The sequence below is a fragment of the Narcine bancroftii genome, chromosome 8 (assembly GCF_036971445.1).
Source record: "Narcine bancroftii isolate sNarBan1 chromosome 8, sNarBan1.hap1, whole genome shotgun sequence".
Lineage (NCBI taxonomy): Eukaryota > Metazoa > Chordata > Chondrichthyes > Torpediniformes > Narcinidae > Narcine > Narcine bancroftii.
This window is the reverse complement of record NC_091476.1, coordinates 6,606,670-6,626,472: the sequence shown is the minus strand read 5'-3', so window position 1 is coordinate 6,626,472 and position 19,803 is coordinate 6,606,670. Positions and strand designations below refer to the sequence as shown.

Here is a 19,803-nt window from a genome sequence, read left to right as displayed (position 1 = left end):
TATAGAGTATCTGTATTTTTACTAAGTTAGCTGTGGGTTGGTACAAAGTCGTACACATTTATAGAGAACCATTGTTTTCTGAGAAGAGTGTTCATTCTCGGAGTCGATGTGTCGTGGACATACAGAGCTAATGGATTTTAAATGGGTCTTAATTATTCAAGAACAGCTGAGGGAGCCATCTGTTTTTAATCAAAACCAGGTAAGCCTCTTGAACAGAGATGAGGCCAGAGGTTGTTATAGATATGGAATGGTTTTGAAAAAAGAACAGAATTTTGGTCGAAATAAACCTGCTGGTCATGTGGTTTCCAAGAATTAGGACTTACCTCAGTGATGATGTAATGGTTACATGATTATGGCGAAATATATTACTGAATTCAGACATTTTAAGTTCAATTTTGGAACATTTCAGCTTGGAGTTCACAGAAACCAAAGCCCTGTAACATATAGGGGTTGAAACCTTTGTGAAAGACATGGTTGAGTTACAGTAACCAGAATTGGTGCTGTTTGTTGTGTGTTACTCCTAGAAGAAGGGGAACACAGAATCTGTGGCTTTTGAATTAAGGAAGACAACTTTGCTGACTCTTTGGAAAAGAGGACAGAATTCTACTGGGTCTATTTTTATGTTTGGTCACTTCATTTAACCCTTGTCTGGTTTGTGACTTTATTGTGGAAGAAGATAGCCACATTCGCTGTGTTCGATTCATTGTGTGGAAATCATTTGTAAGTAAAAGAGGCATGAAGATGTATGTTTAAAAATGCTTTATAATTATTTTTGAACTGAGAATTTAAGACCTTCAAGCAAGAGCAACAATGATGCTGAACTTTTAAAGATTGACTTCAGAGTGGGATTTTGAATTAGACACACACACATTTACATTTTACATTTGTGCATCGTGGGGTTAAATTTAGAGTAAGTAAGTTTAGAGGTAAGTAATTAATATGTTATTAATAGTTTAATTTAAAAAAAAACAATTATTTTGAATTTACCATTGTTTGGTGAATTTTCCATTGCTGTTTCTGCGTCAGTGCTTTTAAAAAAAAAAGTCCCTTTGGTCCCAAAAATAATTAAAAGGGGTGTTAGTTCATAACAGTGTGTGCATTGTGGTCTGGAGAAATGGTTGGATATGTACAGTCAGATAATAATAAGCTTCAATGTGGACTTGAACGCATGTCAGAAGTGAATTTTGTCTCTTTACCGGTTCCATTTGTTTTCTGTCCACTACAGTTTTGGCAAAGTGTGAGAACCAAATAACTGGCTTTTCTGAGGACTTTCCAGACACAGAAAAGCCCGTATGGATCCTAGGAAGAGAATATCACTTAAAAACAGGTAAGTTGGTTGAAATAAGTACATTAAATCCCTCGCAAGAAACGGTAGCATAATTGCTTAGATCCAGTTTGTTAAATCCAAAATAAATAGAGAAAATGCTGGAAATATTCAGCAAGTCGGGAAACATCTGTGGAGGGAGAAACAGAGTTAATATTTCAAGCTAATTGCAGTTTTAATGAAACAATAAATTTACATTTTTAAATTTAGACATGTAGCACAGTAACAGGCCCTTCTGGCCCAGAGCCTCTGCTGCCCACAAATACACTTGATTAACTAAAGCACCCGTATGTTTTGAAGTGTGTGAAAAAACTGGGGCACCCAGAGGAAACCCATATAGACACAGGGAGAATGTACAAACTCCTTACAGACAGTGTGAGATTCGAATCCGGGTCGCTGGTGCTGGAGTAGTGTTGCACTAACTGCTACGCTAATCACGCCGCCCAATGTGGAGATGCATGTGGATGAGTGGGTTGAACAAGAATACATGTTGAAATGATTCTGTGTTGTGCAATAAGAACATAAGTGTATAAAAACATTAGAAATAGAAATCTGAGGAGGCCGTTTGACTTTTATGCACCTGCAAAAAAAAACAAGAATGACCTTTCTCTTCATTGCCATTTTTCTGCCCTTACATGATCGCTCCTGATTTTCTTAACATCAAAAAATCCACCAATCTCTTTCTTAAATATATTTTGTCTTAAGTATATGATCTTTATATTTGAAACTGCAACCACTAATACCAAAGACATAGCCAAGGGAAAACTTCAGGGTTGGTGCCAAGGGGGTCATCCATGGCCATTGACCCCCCCAAATGAGGTACTGTGCCGCCCCCCCCTCCCCCCATACAGTCGTGGCCATCACTGGCCATCAGTCTTACCCCTCCCGCCCCCTCCTACATCACTAATGTCTAGCTTGACGCACACTAACGACTCTCCACCCGCCCCAGCTGCGTTACTAACCTGCATCAAGCATCAGTAGTCTCTAGTGACGCTTGACGCAATAAAATGATTGCCCTCATCTCCTACATCGCTGAACAAGTGCCCCCTTACATGTTAATGCTCACTCTGACATTTGTTCTGGCGCCAACCCTGGAAACTTCATCCCTGCATTTAACCTGTCATGTTCCAGAAGAATTTGTAGGTTGCCTTGAGATTGCCTTTCATTGCTCTAACTCTTGAGATTTCAGGGCTCTTTCGCTTAAATATAGTCTGCATATATTCCGGAGTCCACCTGTGTGTAACTTCATTTGATTTATTTCAAAATAATTGGACTGCACTTCATTGACCTAGTGAGCAAAGAATGTGTTGCTTGATCCTCAGAGCATATTGTAAATTGTTTACATTTCTTCTCCTAGAAAGATCAGAACTTCTGTCAGATGTCAAGTCAAGGCTTTGGTTTACATATAGGAAGAAGTTCTCCCCAATTGGTAAGTATTGTGACTGTAGTTGGTCCAGTTCTCCAGTAATTCTTTAAGTTCAGTAGGTTAATAGACAATGCGACTTGACATATAAGCCCCAAGCAGAAGGAGTAATCCTTTCTCCCTCCTTCCACAAATATCATTATTAATCTTGGGATTAATTGTCCTAGAATGGGCAGCAATAACTTGCATTCATACATCATCCCTAAGACATGTGAATGGAGTAAAACCCAGAAGTCTGCAGACCTGTGATTGCACTAAAACCACAATGCCAGATAAACTCAGCAGGCCACACAGTGTACATTAGATAGTAAAGAAAAAGATACATAACCAGCATCTCGGGCCTGACCCCTTCATCAAGGTATGAACAATATGTCGGAGAACAAAATGGTGGTGGGAGGAGCACAGGTCCACAGGCACGAGGTCAAAGGTAAATATGGGAGGGAGAGGATGATAGGGAGGGTGTTGAGGGAAATGAGGGGGGAGGAAGTGGGTGGATTTATATATATGTCTTATTTTTATTCCTATAAAAATAGTTTAAATAGAGGTAATCTCTTTACCTTGGTAAAAATAAAAATAACTGCAAATGCTGGAAACATGAAAAATAGAAAATGCTGAAACCAGTCAGTGGGTTAGGATTTGACATCAATGGAAGAAGAAACAATTGTTTTTGGCCTTAGACAATTGATCAGAACTGGGTAAGAACCATAGAACACTTCAGATCAGAATTATTTGGCCTAGTCCCATTAACCTGCTCCTAGGCCATAGTCCACCATACCCCTCCCATCCATGTATCTGTGTAAATATCTTGCAGCACTTTAAGTTGTATTTTTAAGTGTGCAGAAAAGATTCATTAGAGTATTACTGGAATGGGCAAGTTTGAATTTTAAGGAAGAGGCTGGGACTTTTCTCCATTTGGAGTGTTGGAAGTTAAGGGTTGGACAGTATTCAAGTTTATAAAATTATTCGGGCCGTAGATAATCATAAATCATCACAACTTTTTTCTCCAAGATGAAGGAAATCTAAAAATAGAGGGCATGTTTAAAGTGTGAGGGGAAGATTTAAAAGGGACCTGAGGGTTACCATATTCACACAGAGGATGGTGGGTTTCTGGAATGATCTGCCAGAGGAAGTGGTAGGACCAGGGACAATTGTAACATTTAAAAGATATTTACACAGATATGTAGATGGGAGGGGTATGGTGGACTATGGCCCAGGAGCAGGTTAATGGGACTAGGTAGAATAATTCTGATCTGAAGTGTTCTATGGTTCTTACCCAGTTCTGATCAAGTGTCTAAGGCCAAAAACAATTGTTTCTTCTTCCATTGATGTCAAATCCTAACCCACTGACTGGTTTCAGCATTTTCTATTTTTCATGTTTCCAGCATTTGAAGTTATTTTTATTTTCACCAAGTTAAAGAGATTACCTCTATTTAAACTATTTCAATGATTGTGTTCAACTCTTCAAACACCATTTCATCCTCCAAAAAGACCACCCCAGGTTTTGTATAAATAGCTTCTATTTATGAAGCTCAGGATCGCGTCTGGTTTACTTTCTCCTTCTTCATATGTCCTGCCTCTTTCCAACACACATATTCAAATAACTGAGGCCTTTCTGTTTTTCTGTCGGTCTTGTTTCTGTGAAAATATACCACTTCACTCTTTCCAGTATAAAATTTCATTTGGTGATTGGCTTATCGTTGTCTCAGCAGTTTTTTGGGTTTTTTTTTAGCGAATTACTGTTCTTCTCACTGTTTATCACAGCTGAAAATTAAGTCATTTGCAACTTTGAAATGTTATGCTAAACACACATTTGTATGTCATTTATACATGTCAGGAAAAGCAGCAATTTTATCACTGATCCCTGGTGAAAATCAGCTTATCCTTCAGTTTCTCCTTCAATAATAATGATTTTCTGCTCCAGTGCATAAGAGATTTATATGTAGTTTTATATCCATGGGTGTCCAATATTTGGGACTTTCCTTTACCTCGTAGGTTCACCAGTACCCCATTTAACGGAGGCACTTCTTCCCTACTTTTTTATTCAATTCCCTGCAATAAACGGAAACATACTGCTAGGTTTCTTAATTACATGCGATAATTGCTTACTTCTTCTTTTCTTTGGCTTGGCTTCGCGGACGAAGATTTATGGAGGGGTAATGTCCACGTCAGCTGCAGGCTGACAGGTCCAATGCGGGACAGGGAGACACAGTTGCAGCGGTTGCAAGGGAAAATTGGTTGGTTGGGATTGGGTGTTGGGTTTTTCCTCCTTTGTCTTTTGTCAGTGAGGTGGGCTCTGCGGTCTTCTTCAAAGGAGGTTGCTGCCCGCCGAACTGTGAGGCGCCAAGATGCACGGTTGGAGGCGAGATCAGCCCACTGGCGGTGGTCAATGTGGCAGGCACCAAGAGATTTCTTTAAGCAGTCCTTGTACCTCTTCTTTGGTGCACCTCTGTCCCGGTGGCCAGTGGAGAGCTCGCCATATAACACGATGTTGGGAAGGCGATGGTCCTCCATTCTGGAGATGTGACCCACCCAGCGCAGTTGGGTCTTCAGAAGCGTGGATTCGATGCTCGCGGACTCTGCCAACTCGAGTACTTCGATGTTGGTGATGAAGTCATTCCAATGAATGTTGAGGGTGGAGTGGAGACAGCATTGATGGAAGCGTTCTAGGAGCCGTAGGTGATGCCGGTAGAGGTCCCATGATTCGGAGCTGAACAGGAGCGTGGGTATGACAACAGCTCTGTACACGCTGATCTTTGGTGTTTCTTCAGTTGGTTGTTTTTCCAGACACTTTTGTGTAGTCTTCCAAAGCCGCTATTTGCCTTGGCGAGTCTCTTGTCTATCTCTTTATCGATCCTTGCATCAGATGAAATGGTGCAGCCGAGGTAGTTAAACTGGTTAACCATTTTGAGTTCTGTGTGCCTGATGGAGATGTGGGGGGGCTGGTGGTCATGGTGGGGAGCTGGCTGATGGAGGACCTCAGTTTTCTTCAGGCTGACTTCCAGGCCAAACATTTTGGCAGTTTCCGCAAAACAGGACGTCATGCGCTGGAGAGTTGGCTCTGAATGGGCAACTAAAGCGGCATCATCTGCAAAGAGTAGTTCACGGGCAAGTTGCTCTTGTGTCTTGGTGTGAGCTTGCAGGCGCCTCAGATTGAAGAGACTGCCATCCGTGCGGTACCGGATGTAAACAGTGTCTTCATTGTTGAAGACACAGTTGGTCACTCAGATTGCTCTGCATCTCGGAGCTCAATAATTGCTCACTACTTAGATCAGCCATTCTCAACCTTCTTTTAGCTATGGCTCCCTGAGGACTCTGCTCAAATTTTCTGGTCCCCTTTCTCTGTAAAGCAGTCAAGTTGGTTTCTTCCATATTTCTCTCCTACTGACTACATAAAAAAACAAAAAAATATATTTTATTTACAGGGGTCATGGACTGAAATCATGTGTTGTGCCCCTGGGGGAAGATGGCCCCGGTTGAGAATGGCTGATTTAGATCATATGCTTTGTCTCTTGTTTTTCCTGCCAAATTGAATTTTCACATTTTCCCACATTCTGTTCTTTGACCATGAAATGAGTCTCCTTAAGTCCTCTTTTAAAACTTATTTTTCAACATATCTTTGTGTCATCAACAAATTTAGCAAACTGCTCCTTTCAGCCCATGCACAACCCCCACCCCCAACTTTCAACTCTTTGACACATCTGAATCTTAACAACCAGAAGGGAAAAGCATTTATGCCAACTGTGACATTACAGAAAGAAGCATGACCCTGGTAAAGTTCTACAGGTGTGTGGTGCAAAGTGTGCTGACTGGCTGCATCATGGTCTAGTATGGGACACCAATATCCCTGAGTGTAAAGCCCTGCAAAAGATAGTGGACAATGCGCAGGACACCATGGGTAAAGCCCTCCCCACCATCGAGAATGTCTACAGGGAATGCTGCCTTCAGAGAGCAGCAGCAATCATCTAGGATCCACACCACACACCACATGTTCTGTTCTTGCTGATATCATCAGGAAAGAGGTCTAGGTTTCCCAAGACGCACACCACCAGGTTCAAGAACAGCTGCTCCCCCTCCACCATCAGACTCCTCAACAGCAGTCAATCACAGACTTATTTAAGAACCCTTAATTTTTTTTCTCTCTGTGTGTATGGCACAGTCAATTTGTTTACATTTCTTTATTTGTCTCCATATGTGTGTTGAGCACAGTTTTTTTTTGCATTGCCAATAAGTGGTAATTCTGCCTCACCTGGAGGAATAAAAATCTCTGGGCTGTATGTGATAGATATATATATATATATATATATATACAATAAATCAAAATCTGAGAAGCAGTGACTCATTAAGTCTGTGCCAACTCCTTAAGGAGGAATCGGTCTCATTTTTCTCCATAGCCTTGCACAATTTTTAATCAACAAAAAAAAGATTATATGCTTAACTGAAAAGTTAGAGGATCTGAAAATGTATAGCGAATTCTCCATCTTTGTTTACACAGGGGGGACTGGTCCCTCATCTGATACTGGCTGGGGGTGTATGCTTCGATGTGGACAGATGATCCTGGCACAAGCATTGATCTGCAAACACCTTGGGATAGGTATGCTTTTATCGTAATCTCTTACTACTGCTGAGATTTTTGAATGAGCAACACAGAGGCGACGATAACTATGAGAGTTTATTCTCATTCACTTCAGTTCTATGTGAGCTCAGGGATGACAGAATCTTCCTGTGGAGCAGAAGAGTAAAAGCTCGCTTGATCTTAATTGTCAGTATGAATATAAACCATGAAAGTGGGGCCTCATGATCTTTGAGAGTTTTATTCAGGAGGTGCCAGAAATGTTACCACCGGGATAATTGGCTTATGGCAGCCAACTGTTCATAGTGATGTTGTTTTTTGATCCTTTGTTGTAAACTTTTTTTTATTTTATAAGGCCCTGTTTGGAATATTGTATTGAGTTTTTGTCACCGTGCTGCAGGAAAGATGATGTCAAACTGGAGAAGGGTGCAGAGAATATTTATGAGTATGTTGTCGAGACTCAGAGGCCTGAGCTACAGGGAGAGGTTGAGCAGACTAGAACATTATTCCTTGGAGCGCAGGAGGATGCGGAGTGATCTCATAGATGTGAGGAGTAGACTGGATGAATGCAAGAACCTTTGTCCAGAGTCTGGAAATGCGTAACTGGATGGGGTGACTTGTTGGCACAGAAGGTAAGTATGAAACAGGCTGCTGGAGGAGGGGGTTGAGGCAGGATCTAGTACAGTATTTAAGAAAAAAATTAAACAGATACATGGATAGGATAGGTTTAGACCAGTGGTTTTCAAATTGTCCCCTAAACTCAAACTTAAGCAATCCCTATGCCATAAGTGCTCTGTGATTAGTTAGAGTGGAAAGAAAAGGTTTGAAAACCACTGTTTTAATCGTAGTTCATTGACTCGTTATGTGCATGGTTTCCTAACTCCAAAGGAAATGGGCCAATGACAATTTTTCTCAAGCAAAATATTTCAGTAGCAATGGGGTCTAGAGCAGTGGTTCTCAACCATCCCTTCCCAATCACAGAGCACTGATGGGATAGGGATTGCTTAAGGTGAAATGTGACTTTGGGGGGGGGGGGGGTGGGGGGGGGCAGTTTGAAAACCGCTGGTTTAGAGGGATGTGGGCCATACGTAGGCAGGTGGATGGGACATTTTGGTCGGTGTGGCCAAATTGAGTCGAAAGGCTGGTTCCATGCTGTATGTCTCTGATCATCAGATGCACTGAAATTCTTACTTGCAGTAGCCGCACTAGTAAGATGCACCAAATACAATAGTATAAATTCTATTACCACAATATACCAAGACTGAAAAGGAGATAATAAAAATAAAAGGATAAATAAATATTCACAGCTGTAATTAGCGTAAGAAGTAAGAGATGTTTTAATACCTCATATTACTTTGGCTTGGCTTCGCGGACGAAGATTTATGGAGGGGGTAAAAAGTCCACGTCAGCTGCAGGCTCGTTTGTGGCTGACCAGTCCGATGCGGGACAGGCAGACACAATTGCAGCGGTTGCAAGGGAAAATTGGTTGGTTGGGGTTGGGTGTTGGGTTTTTCCTCCTTTGCCTTTTGTCAGTGAGGTGGGCTCTGCGGTCTTCTTCAAAGGAGGCTGCTGCCCGCCAAACTGTGAGGCGCCAAGATGCACGGTTTGAGGCGTTATCAGCCCACTGGCGGTGGTCAATGTGGCAGGCACCAAGAGATTTCTTTAGGCAGTCCTTGTACCTTTTCTTTGGTGCACCTCTGTCACGGTGGCCAGTGGAGAGCTCGCCATATAATACGATCTTGGGAAGGCGATGGTCCTCCATTCTGGAGACGTGACCCATCCAGCGCAGCTGGATCTTCAGCAGCGTGGACTCGATGCTGTCGACCTCTGCCATCTCGAGTACCTCGACGTTAGGGGTGTGAGCGCTCCAATGGATGTACCTCATACCTAATACCTCATATAGTTCTGTGGTTTATGGTTAGGGTAGTACGGTGACAGCTATTGGGAAATTAAAAGTGTTCTTGAACGTAGAGGTGCTGGATTAAAGGTAGTAATGAGAAGAGATTGTGACCAGGGTGAAGGGGGATCCTTTATGATGTTGGCTGCCTTCTTGAGGCAGCACTTCATAAAGATCTAGGAAGTCTTTACTCAGACCAAGCAGGCACACAGGGAAAATGATGGGAGAAGATCTGCTTGGAGAATCTCTCCAACTCATTGTAGATTGTGTTTTTAAACTCTTTAAGAAAAAGATAATAGTAGGTGATTAAATACGATTCCAATGGTTGGAATTGCAGAAATTATTTCAATGTTCTGTGATTTCATTCAATTGCATATACTGTATACAATGTAAGCATTTCTTAAGATAACCAGCTCTGAATATTCAAACACCTTTGTTTGGATTAAGTAATTCACAATGATGTATAGTTTCTGAGCTAAAAACCACAGCTACCCAAAATATCCTTTGTTTCTCCTGGCTGTAGAGGTTATCAAACATAGCCAGGTCAATCACAGGGGTCCGACTTCCTATCCATAGTCATCTATGTGAGACCCTGCCTTATGAAGGCAGCCAACGTCATAAAAAAATCCTATCACTCTTTCCTGATCACAGCCTCTCCTCAATATTCCCTTCAGGAAAAAGGTACAGAAGCCTGAAGACCAGTCAACTCATTACCATTATTATTATCATTGTGAGGACTGACTCTCTAGATACACAAATCTCCAAGTATTGATTGACAAAACAAATATGCCCATGACTTCAATTTATCTGATAAGTGGCAGGGTAGGTCAGATTCTGACTTCCTTGATCTTGATCACAATGGGGCATGCCTAGTTTGATGTAAACCAAGTAATATTGCCTATTGTTTGAACACTTGGCAAATGCATATGAGGGTGTCTCATAGTTATGTAATTTTCCAAACCATTTCTCATTAGTTGCCTCATGCTATGAACTGTAGCCTGTTCTCAGCACAATCTGTGCTGTTTGATCATGCAGCTGAACTTGTAATTCCAAAACCGATGACTGTTTGCAGGTTGCATTTAAAAACGACTTGAAGGCCATTTCTTGTTTGCATTATTTGGCCTCGACTTCCCATCAAAAACCTTAAGAAAGTAAAAATGAACTGATGAGAATGACACAAGCCTCAAGTTTGGGCTTTGTTCAATCGTGAATTGAACTGTTTATTGTCATGTGTGCCGAGATGCAGTTAAAACAGCTTTCTTTTGGATGTTATCCAGGCAATCAACCTATAAAAATAATGGAGCAGGGGAGAGTGTTACAATAAAATAAAAATCCAGAGGATATAGTATAACAAAACAAAGTGCAGCATATAGATCCAGAATCAGAAATTTATTGTCATCTGTGCTGTAATGTTCTATGGTTCTATGATCAAGTCATGAAGTTCGGTGTTTTGGGGCAGCATCAGAGCGAAAACATTCATATTATAACCATCTTGCGACATTACTATAAAAAATAAAATAATAACTATAAAAGTGTACGAAAAGTGAGGCAGTGTCTGGGGTTCATTGATTATTCAGGAATCTGACAGCAGCGGGGAAGAAGCTGTCCTAGGCTCCCGTACCTTTTCCCGGATGGTAGCAGAGTGAAGAGGGCATGGCCTGGGAGAGTGGGGTCTTTGAGGACAGAAACCGCTTTCTTAAGACACCGCCTCAATGAGATGCCCTCGATGGAGTGAAGTCTGGTGCCCGTGATGTCACAGGCTTAGTTAACAATAGAGTTAGAAAGCACCATTAAATAGTGCAAGGGATCATCTTTTACTCATGAGAAGTCATTCATGAGTCTGGTAACAGCAGAAAAAAACTGTCCGAGATCATTTTGACCAGTGAGATGACATTCATATGTTTTGCAATAGAATGTGACATATCATCCCTGGGCATACTTTGCAAACAAAAGCATGCTTTCTGGATTTCCTTTATGATTTCAGTTCATTATTCTACACTTCTAGATTTTTGCTACCTTACTGTAAACACTCTCACCTGTACATAGCCCAATCACAAATCCTTCCTTTGGTTCTTCCATTCTCACCTGTCTCTGCACCTTAAAACTATTACCAATTCTTATGAAATGTCACTGATTTGGATTGTTAAGTCTTACTCTTTCCACAGATTCTCATTGTTTTGCCAATTCATTACCTATTTATATCTTGTAAACAACCTACAGATCATGGAGCAAGTTGGTATCCCTCTCAGAGAGGCCTTACTCCATGAAGGAAAGATATTTCAAGCAGTTCTCTGTAAACAAAATGACTGAACGTGAACTATTCATTTTTGACTGCATATTGATTTGAATAGTCTGACTGGCAAGAGTACCGTGAAAGAGAAATTTGTAAAGTACATTCAGGGATTATTTGTTACTGCAAACAACAGGGATACAAAGCGATCGCGATGTTCCAGTCCATAAAGCACAAACTGCATGCAGGTAAAGCAAGTAATTAAGAAGACAAATGGCCTGTTGTTTTTTTATTGTTAGGTGGATGAAGTTTCAAAATGGACAAGTATTGACACAACTGTACAGGATGTGCTGAGGCCCCCTCTGGAGTTGTGTATAATTTTGGTCCCTTTTATGAAGAAAGGATATGCTGGTCCAGTCCAGAAGAAACTCCTGGGTTAACCTGTTGTGAATGTCTAAAAACAAATAGATCTGTATTCTTTGGATTTTAGAAGACTGAGAACTGATCTATTTGAAACATAATATCCTGAGGGGACGTGAGAGGGTAGATGTTGATAATATTTCCACCAGAGGGAAACTCTCAAACGAGGGGAGATTGTTATAAGAGGCTGTTTTTTTTAAAACTGAGGTGCATAGGAATTACTTCTCGAATAGGATTGTGATTCGCTGGTGATTTTTACTAGAGGGTTGTTGAAGTTCGATCACTGGAGGTAGACGCATTTGTGAAAGATCAGGGAATTAAGAACTATGTGGAATTTACATAAAAGAGATGTTGAGGCCAAAAATCATATTGAATTGAGAGGCTAGGGTATACAGCTAACCTGCTTCTCTTGTTTTCTTGTGTTTAAATCTTTGGCAGTAGCTTGGCTCATTAGTACCTTGTCACTCAATGAGGCCTATATGCCTGGCAATACCTTTTCTAAACAGTGATAATGTGGCTCTTTTCATCAAATTATACTCTATTCTCTTATACTCCTGTGACACCTTCACTTTGAACACCCGTCTATTTCTAGCCCTTTGAGTCATGGTCCTAAAGCACAGAAAGAGGCCATTTGGCCCACCACATTCATGCTAACCACTGGCTACCTATACACATTAATTCAATCTCCCAGCTCTTGGCCCACAACCTTCAAGGCCTAGGTGATTCAAGTGCGCCTCTCTTAAATGCTGTTACCGACTCTGCTTGCATACTCTCTCCGCCTCTGCATTTCATGTACTCATCATTCTCTGGGTGAGATGTATCCCCATCAGGATGCCCTTGAAATCTCTTACCCTTTCCCCTAAACTTATCTCCTCTAGTTTTGTTCACCTATGATGAGGGGAATGATTCCTGCATTCTACATGATCTATACCCCTCTCCTACCTCTCCACTTTCTCAACGCTTCCGGTGTCAGCACATCCTTCCTATAATGTGGGGACCAGAAAAGTGCTCAAGCTGAGTAAGGTTTTAACTAACTCATAGTCAAAAGTACTCTGATACAGCGGTGAACCAAATTTCTTCGTAGTTCTCTAAGATGTAGAAGTCCAAAGGGACCATTTCTGTTCTTTATGATTCTAAGATTCTTTCTCCTTTTAAAGTGTACATCAGTTCCTTGGCCCTTGCTTCTGACTACCACTCTCCAGTACCTCTCCCTGCCCACACTCTATCATCTCCTCACTAACAACTTTAAAGAAAAGTACTTATTCCAAACTGTAATGAATAACAACCCCAATGGGAAAACCATTTGAGTCCCTGGTGTACAACACATCCCAGTAAATCATGCCATTATTATATCAATTACTCCCACTGGCTGGTTTGTGATATTGCCAGCCAACATCTTATGACAATTACTTCGCCACTAGCATGAATTCAGTTGCCACCCATTCAGTTGTTTCTTGTAATAACATCAAAAAGTTGTTTTATTAAATTAATTTATAATGCCTTGACCAGTAGTTGAATTCAGGATTGTGTTAATGCCTCTTCCGATGTTAATAACAGTTTACAAAAGCTCACAGTCACATAATTCTTCCCAGCAGTTGTTTTCTTACCAGCTATCTCACCTTAAATAGAATTACTGAAACAAGCAGATATCAGCTTTAATACATGACAAGATATGAATACTTTGTAAAGCTAATGTAAACCACCTTGATATGTGTTTGATTAGTTGGTTAACTGAAATGCTTCAATGCAGATTGGCGATGGGAAAAAGGCAAATGGCAACCTGAGCCTTATTACCGAATTCTGCAATGCTTTCTAGACCGAAAGGATAGCTGCTACTCGATTCATCAAATGGGTGAGGGAGATATAATTTCTTAAACTACTGCTAAGGATTAGCTGCATGTTGGCTCTATTGTGCAAAATGGAGCAGAAATGTAAAATAAATAAATATAATTGCTTTTGAATGTTCTTTATTAATTTTGAACATTGTAGGTTTTAAGTTGGTCAAAATACACAACATGGAGCTGTGTGTACTGTACAGGATTTCTAGTACAAAAAGACATGCCAGAAAAGTCTATTTTGTCTCTTTGGATTGAATAACCAAACAATTGGCTATGCTGTTAAGAGATTATAAACTAGCTTGTTTTCAATTTGAGCCTCATTCCTTGTCACTATCCAAGCATATCACTCAAAGGATTTAATAGCTTTCTGGCAGAATAATATTGTGACACATACTTCCAGTTGAATTCTAAATCTTTTCCTTTTTAACTTTATAACAGCTCAGATGGGAGTGGGTGAGGGCAAATCTGTAGGAGAATGGTACGGACCTAATACAGTGGCTCAAGTATTGAAGTAAGTGAATATAGATAAGTGCCATCAATTGTTTCAGACACCATTCTTTCCACAATTTAGTTTTGCTGATATTGTTATGCGAGTTTTGTCTGCTGTTGTTGAAGAGAATGGGGCATTTGGGTACACGGATGCAGAGGAGTATACTTGTGGTCAAGAAACCGAAAATGATTTGAAGTCCCATTCCTTCACTCCATTTCCCACTCATGTGAGAAAACCAGTGAAAAAAGGCTGCAGTGAGGGGCCACTGAAGATTGTTCCCCGCAGTCAGAAGAAACAGCAATGTGGAAGGGGGGATAGGAGAAGGTTGCTGTATAATGAGGCTGGGGGGGAGGGTGGGTGGAGACATGAATGTTAGGAAAAGATCTGGCAGCATTTTCTCGCATTACCTCCAGAGGAGCTGCCTAGGCCCTTTAGAAGGGTTCCGGAAAACAATGAGAACAATTGACATTCATGCAAGGCTTATTCAGTTCTTGGCATCTGAAAAGGTATTAATTAGACCACTTGACACCCGGTTCTCGGGCTCGTTTTGTGGCCTTTAACAGCCTTTCCGGCAGGGAGTTCCAGAACTTCACAACTCTCAGAATTATTTTTGATTTTAAGAATGGCATTTAGATAACAGCCATCAGGCTCTTGAACTTCCCTACACTAACCAGACCACTTCAAGATCAGCAAATATCTATCTGCTCTAAAGACAGCATAATTTTTACACTACATCCAACTGTGAATATTGTTTTTCTTTGTCCTTTTGTTATTTTTTTCTCTTATGTGCTGTGATATTTTATGTACCTGGGCAGTTGCAGCAAATGAAATTTTTGTTACATCTGCACATTATCATTATGTGGATGCAATAAGCTAAACTTCATTTATTCAACTTTTCTTTTTCTGAACTATCCTTATATTCCCAATCTTCTCCTTTATTCTGGCTGCTAAAAGAAATTGGTTCTAATATTTCTACACAACTTAATTAAATCTTCCCTCTGTCCTCTTTATTTCATGTTGCTAATCTCACCAGCTCTGCCAGCATCTTCTTAAATCCTCTCATGTATTACAACTTTTTGTAATATTCTACTATAATGTAGTGACCAAATGCATATAATATTTTAGAGAGATATATGTTTTGTACAATTCTACTGTGATCTCCTTAACCTTGTTTCTGTGCCTGAGTGATTAAAGGTACCACTTTAGTCATCTTTTCCACCTTGTTTCTTGAAATGACAACCATCACAAGTTAGCAGGGATTCGGGGATCTCGAGACATGCACTTTTCAGCAATCGAACGTTTGTCCTCCCTCCAGGATGTCCATACCAACCACAAAGTACCCATCCATACTGATTCCATTGACCAACATTTTGTCTGATAGCCTTCTATGCCTTGGTGATTCTAGTGCTCATTTAAAAGTTGTGAGAATACCTACATGCAACACCCATTCTGGCAGAGTGTTCCAGATGTTAAACACACATTGGGTAATAAAGTTGTTCTTTAGATCCCCTCTTATCCCCTTATCCTAAACCTACACCCTCTTGTTTTAGTCACTGCATATCTCCCTGCACTTTCCTTCCTCATTAACCATCCAAGGCCAATCTTTGACTCTTCTCCAAAGGTATTAATTGGCATCCTGTATTTATGTTTTCATTGTTAATCATTATGTAAAGCAAAGCCCTCCAGAACACCACTGTAACAGCCTTCCTATCCCCTACTGACTATACTTACTTGCTCCCTACCTTTGAGCTTGTTCTACTTCATATACAATTTTGAACTCTTAGCTTGGATTTAATGTATTTTTACTTTTTCATTAGTTGTCATTGCAAAGGTTTGTGAATCAACATAGATTATATAAAATTAATTATCTCATTGACTTTGCTTATTATCTCCTCAAAAAAAGTCAGTCAGACACAAGTTGAGTTGAACAAATTTATGGGAATTGTCCTTGACTAAATAATAATTTATTCCATCCTTCAGAACTTTTTCCAGTCGTGTCCCCTTCACCAGTGTTAAGCTGATTGACCCTTCCTTTCTTCTTTTTAAAGCAACAAATTAGCAAGTGCAGCCAGAAGCTTCCAGCTCCCTTTAATTTCTGGTTTTCTGGGTGCTAGGAATCCCAGCTCTCCACTGCAAGTTACAGATAGATTCCAAAACTGTGCCAAGAGTCTGGTTTATATATTAAAATAATTGACTTGCTTCTCCAGAGCAGTTTACTTGCTGACGAATCTGTCCCACTTAAACTAGTAAGCATGTTAACTTTAGGTTATGGTCAGATATGATATCTTTAACAATTTAATATCCATTCCCTCCATCCTCATCACCCAACCTTCTTAATTTGCTTTCAGCTCAGAGTATCTTGGATCAATAATTTCAGGGGTTGAAACATACCAAGGTTTCAATTACTCTGCATAAGTAAATCAATGTTCATTTCTTCAAACAACTTTAGAAATAGAAGGACATTTTTGGGGCTTTCGACTAATGATTAAGTAACTGCTCTTGAAATATGTATCATCTAAATCCCCTGCAGCCATATTAATCTAGACACATCGGCACTAAACAATCAGCGAGTTCCTACACACCCGACATCGTTTAAAGCACTCCAGTTTAGTGTATCATAACGTCTAAATAAATAACATGTGGCTTCAATTTCCTCTGATGTCCATCATGGAAGTATAAAAGGACACATTTATGTCATAGCTTTTGCAATCACATGATGTTCAAAAGTATTTATATGTTACAAATTTACAACCCTCTTAATTATTTTTGGGACCAAAGGGATTTTGTTAGCACTAACACAGGAACAGCAAGGGAAAATTCACCAGACAGTGGTAAATTCAAAATAATAGTTTTTTTCATTAAACTATTAACAACATAACATTTTTTTCCATATCTCTAAACTTAACTCTAAATTTAACCCCACTCTGCGCAAATGTAAAATGTAAATGTGTGTGTGTGTGTGATAAAGTACCACTCTGAAAAGTCCATTTTCAAAACTTCAGCATAATTTAGTCTTGCTTGAAAGTCTTCAATTTTCAGTTCGGAAATAATTACAAAGCACTTTTAAACATCCTATCTTCAGGTCTCTTTACTCACAATTCTGCCCAATTCTTCCACAATGAATTCACAAATCCAGACAAGGGTTAAATGAAGTGGCCATACAAAAATAGATCCAATAGAATTTGTCCTCTTTTCCAAAAAGACAGCACAGTGGTCTTCCTTAATTCAAAAGCCACTGATTCTGTGTTCCCCTTTTCACAGAAGTAAGACACACAACAGCACCTATTCTGGTTACTGTAACTCAACCCTGTCTTTCACAAGGCTTCAACCCCTGAACTCTTCCAAAAATGTCTGAATTCAATAATATATTTCTCAAAATCACATGACAGTTATATCATCAATGAAGTCATTCTTATTTCCTATAAAAAAAGTGATCAGTTATTGGAATTTTAAACAGTGGCCAACCCCAATTTCTTGTAAGCCACGTGATCTTCATACGGCTCCGAAAGATGACCTCACTTCTGCTTCAAAGGCTTAAGAATATCACTCACATGGCTCTGAGTTTCATTTTTCTTGTTCAAGAGGCCTTAAATGGTTCAGTTTAAAACAAGGTAGCTTCTTTCGGCAGTTCTTATTGAGTACTTAGATATTTCCATTTTTAATAAAGCAAATGCTCCATTGTCCTTGAATAATTAAGGCCCACTTCAAATGAATTAGCTCTGTCTTTCCAAGACATGTGGACTCTGAAAATTAACACTCTTCTCTGAAAGCAATGGTTCTCTGTCAATGTGCTGTGACCTGTGTGTGAACCTGTACCAGCTCACAACTAATTTACTAAGAGTACAGATACAATATTTTTAACTCTATACATTACTAAGACATTTTTTTATATATGAAAAATATAGTTTAACGTTAAAGGTTAACACAAATCTGTTACACAATGCAATACTCTTTGAACTGTTGTAATACAGAGAATGTGGCATTTAATTTGTATGCAACAAGCTCCCACATGCAATATAATGACTAAAATCTGAAAGATGCTGATTGAAGAATAAAGTCAGGTGCTATCAAAAGAGTTAAGTTATACATTCTCTTGTTTGCCAGTTCATAAGAATTAAATTCAAAGGGAACATTGTTCAGTATTTTTAGAGGTATCTGCTATCCCAGAAAAAAGACTGCAGCCAAAGGGAATCCTAATGTGCATATTATTAAGATTCTAAAAATGCCTTCAATTCAGTGGCTTTAATTTAATTTAACTTTGTGTAATCATTCCTTCCCCTTCTATCTTTATCTCAAACTAGAAATCTACAGGATGAATGTTTCTTTTTTCACAGGAAACTTACATTATTTGATGACTGGAATGCACTTGCAGTTTACATTTCCATGGATAATACTGTAGTTATTGAAGACATCAGTAAGTCTTAACTTTTTGCTTATTTAGATAACAATACACTGTGCATTAATTAAAATGGAAAAACTACAAATTCTATGAGAATTAGCATAGGGCAGCTTGACTTCTTAAGATAGTAAACAGCTGCACTGTTTCACAAGATCACAAGATAAAGAAACTGAAGTAGGCCTTTCGCCCCTTCGAGTCTGCTCTGCAACTCCACCCTGAGCTAAACCATTCTCACATCCAGTTCCAAATTCCAGCCTTTTCTCCATATCCCTTCATATTTTGACGAATTAGATAGCTATCAATCTCCCCTTAAACTCCCCCAGTGATCGGACCTCCACAGCTGTTTGTGGTAACCAATTCCACAAATCCTTGACCTTCTGACTAAAGAAATGTTTTAAATGGGTACCTTCTAATTCTAAGACTTGTCCTGGATTCACCCACCAAGGGAAACATCTTATTCACATCTCATTCTTCTGTACTCCAATGCTGTTAAATGTTCCTCATATGTCAGCCCTTGCATTCCAGGAATCATCCTACTAAATCTTCTCTGTACTCTCTTCAACCCTATAGAGCCTCAAAAACACCTCTTTATTCTTATACACTATTCCTCTTGAAATTAATGCCAACATAGCATTCACTTTCTTTACTGCCGATCCAATCTGGTGGTTAACCTTTAGGTTATGCTGCATGAGGGCCCCCAAGTTCTTTGCACTTCGCATTTTGAATTTTCTCCCCATCCAAATAATAATCTGCCTGTTTATTTCCTCTTCCAGAATGTACATTTCTCAACATTGTATTTCATCTGCCATTTCTTTGCCCACTCTCCTAAGCTGTCCGAATCTCTTTGCAACCTATCGGTTTCTTCAACATTTCCTACTCCACCCCCTATCTTGGTGTCATCTGCAAACTTCACCACAAAACCATTCACTCCATAATCTAAATCATCAATATACATTGTAAAAAGAAGCATCCCCAACACTGACCCCTAGGAACACCACTAGTAACTGGCGACCAACCAAAATAGGATCCCTCTATTCCCAACCTTTGCTTTCTGCCTATGAGCCAATGTTCCACCCAATCTAATATCTTTCCAGTAATTCCATGGGATCTCATCTTATTAAGTTGCCTCTTATGCAGCACCTTATTGAAGGCCTTTTGAAAATCCAAATACACAACATCCACCGCCTCTCTCTTGTCCTTCTTACTTGGTAT

At 39.8% G+C, this 19,803-nt stretch overlaps 1 protein-coding gene and 1 long non-coding RNA gene across 2 annotated transcripts in view; one reads left to right on the top strand and one right to left on the bottom strand.

Annotated features, from left to right (window-relative positions):
- atg4a (autophagy related 4A, cysteine peptidase) overlaps positions 1-19,803 on the top strand; it is a 44,021-nt gene that overhangs the window by 1,720 nt on the left and 22,498 nt on the right. Inside the window, exons 2-7 of the mRNA XM_069892774.1 lie at positions 1,226-1,327; positions 2,682-2,753; positions 7,240-7,338; positions 13,615-13,716; positions 14,141-14,213; positions 18,527-18,606. Of these exons, the coding sequence (XP_069748875.1) occupies positions 1,226-1,327; positions 2,682-2,753; positions 7,240-7,338; positions 13,615-13,716; positions 14,141-14,213; positions 18,527-18,606 (528 nt within the window). The remainder of the gene's footprint in view (positions 1-1,225; positions 1,328-2,681; positions 2,754-7,239; positions 7,339-13,614; positions 13,717-14,140; positions 14,214-18,526; positions 18,607-19,803) is intronic.
- LOC138740311 (uncharacterized) overlaps positions 10,440-19,803 on the bottom strand; it is a 122,280-nt gene continuing 112,916 nt past the window's right edge. Inside the window, exon 5 of the long non-coding RNA XR_011342821.1 lies at positions 10,440-10,500. This is a non-coding gene — a long non-coding RNA (uncharacterized lncRNA). The remainder of the gene's footprint in view (positions 10,501-19,803) is intronic.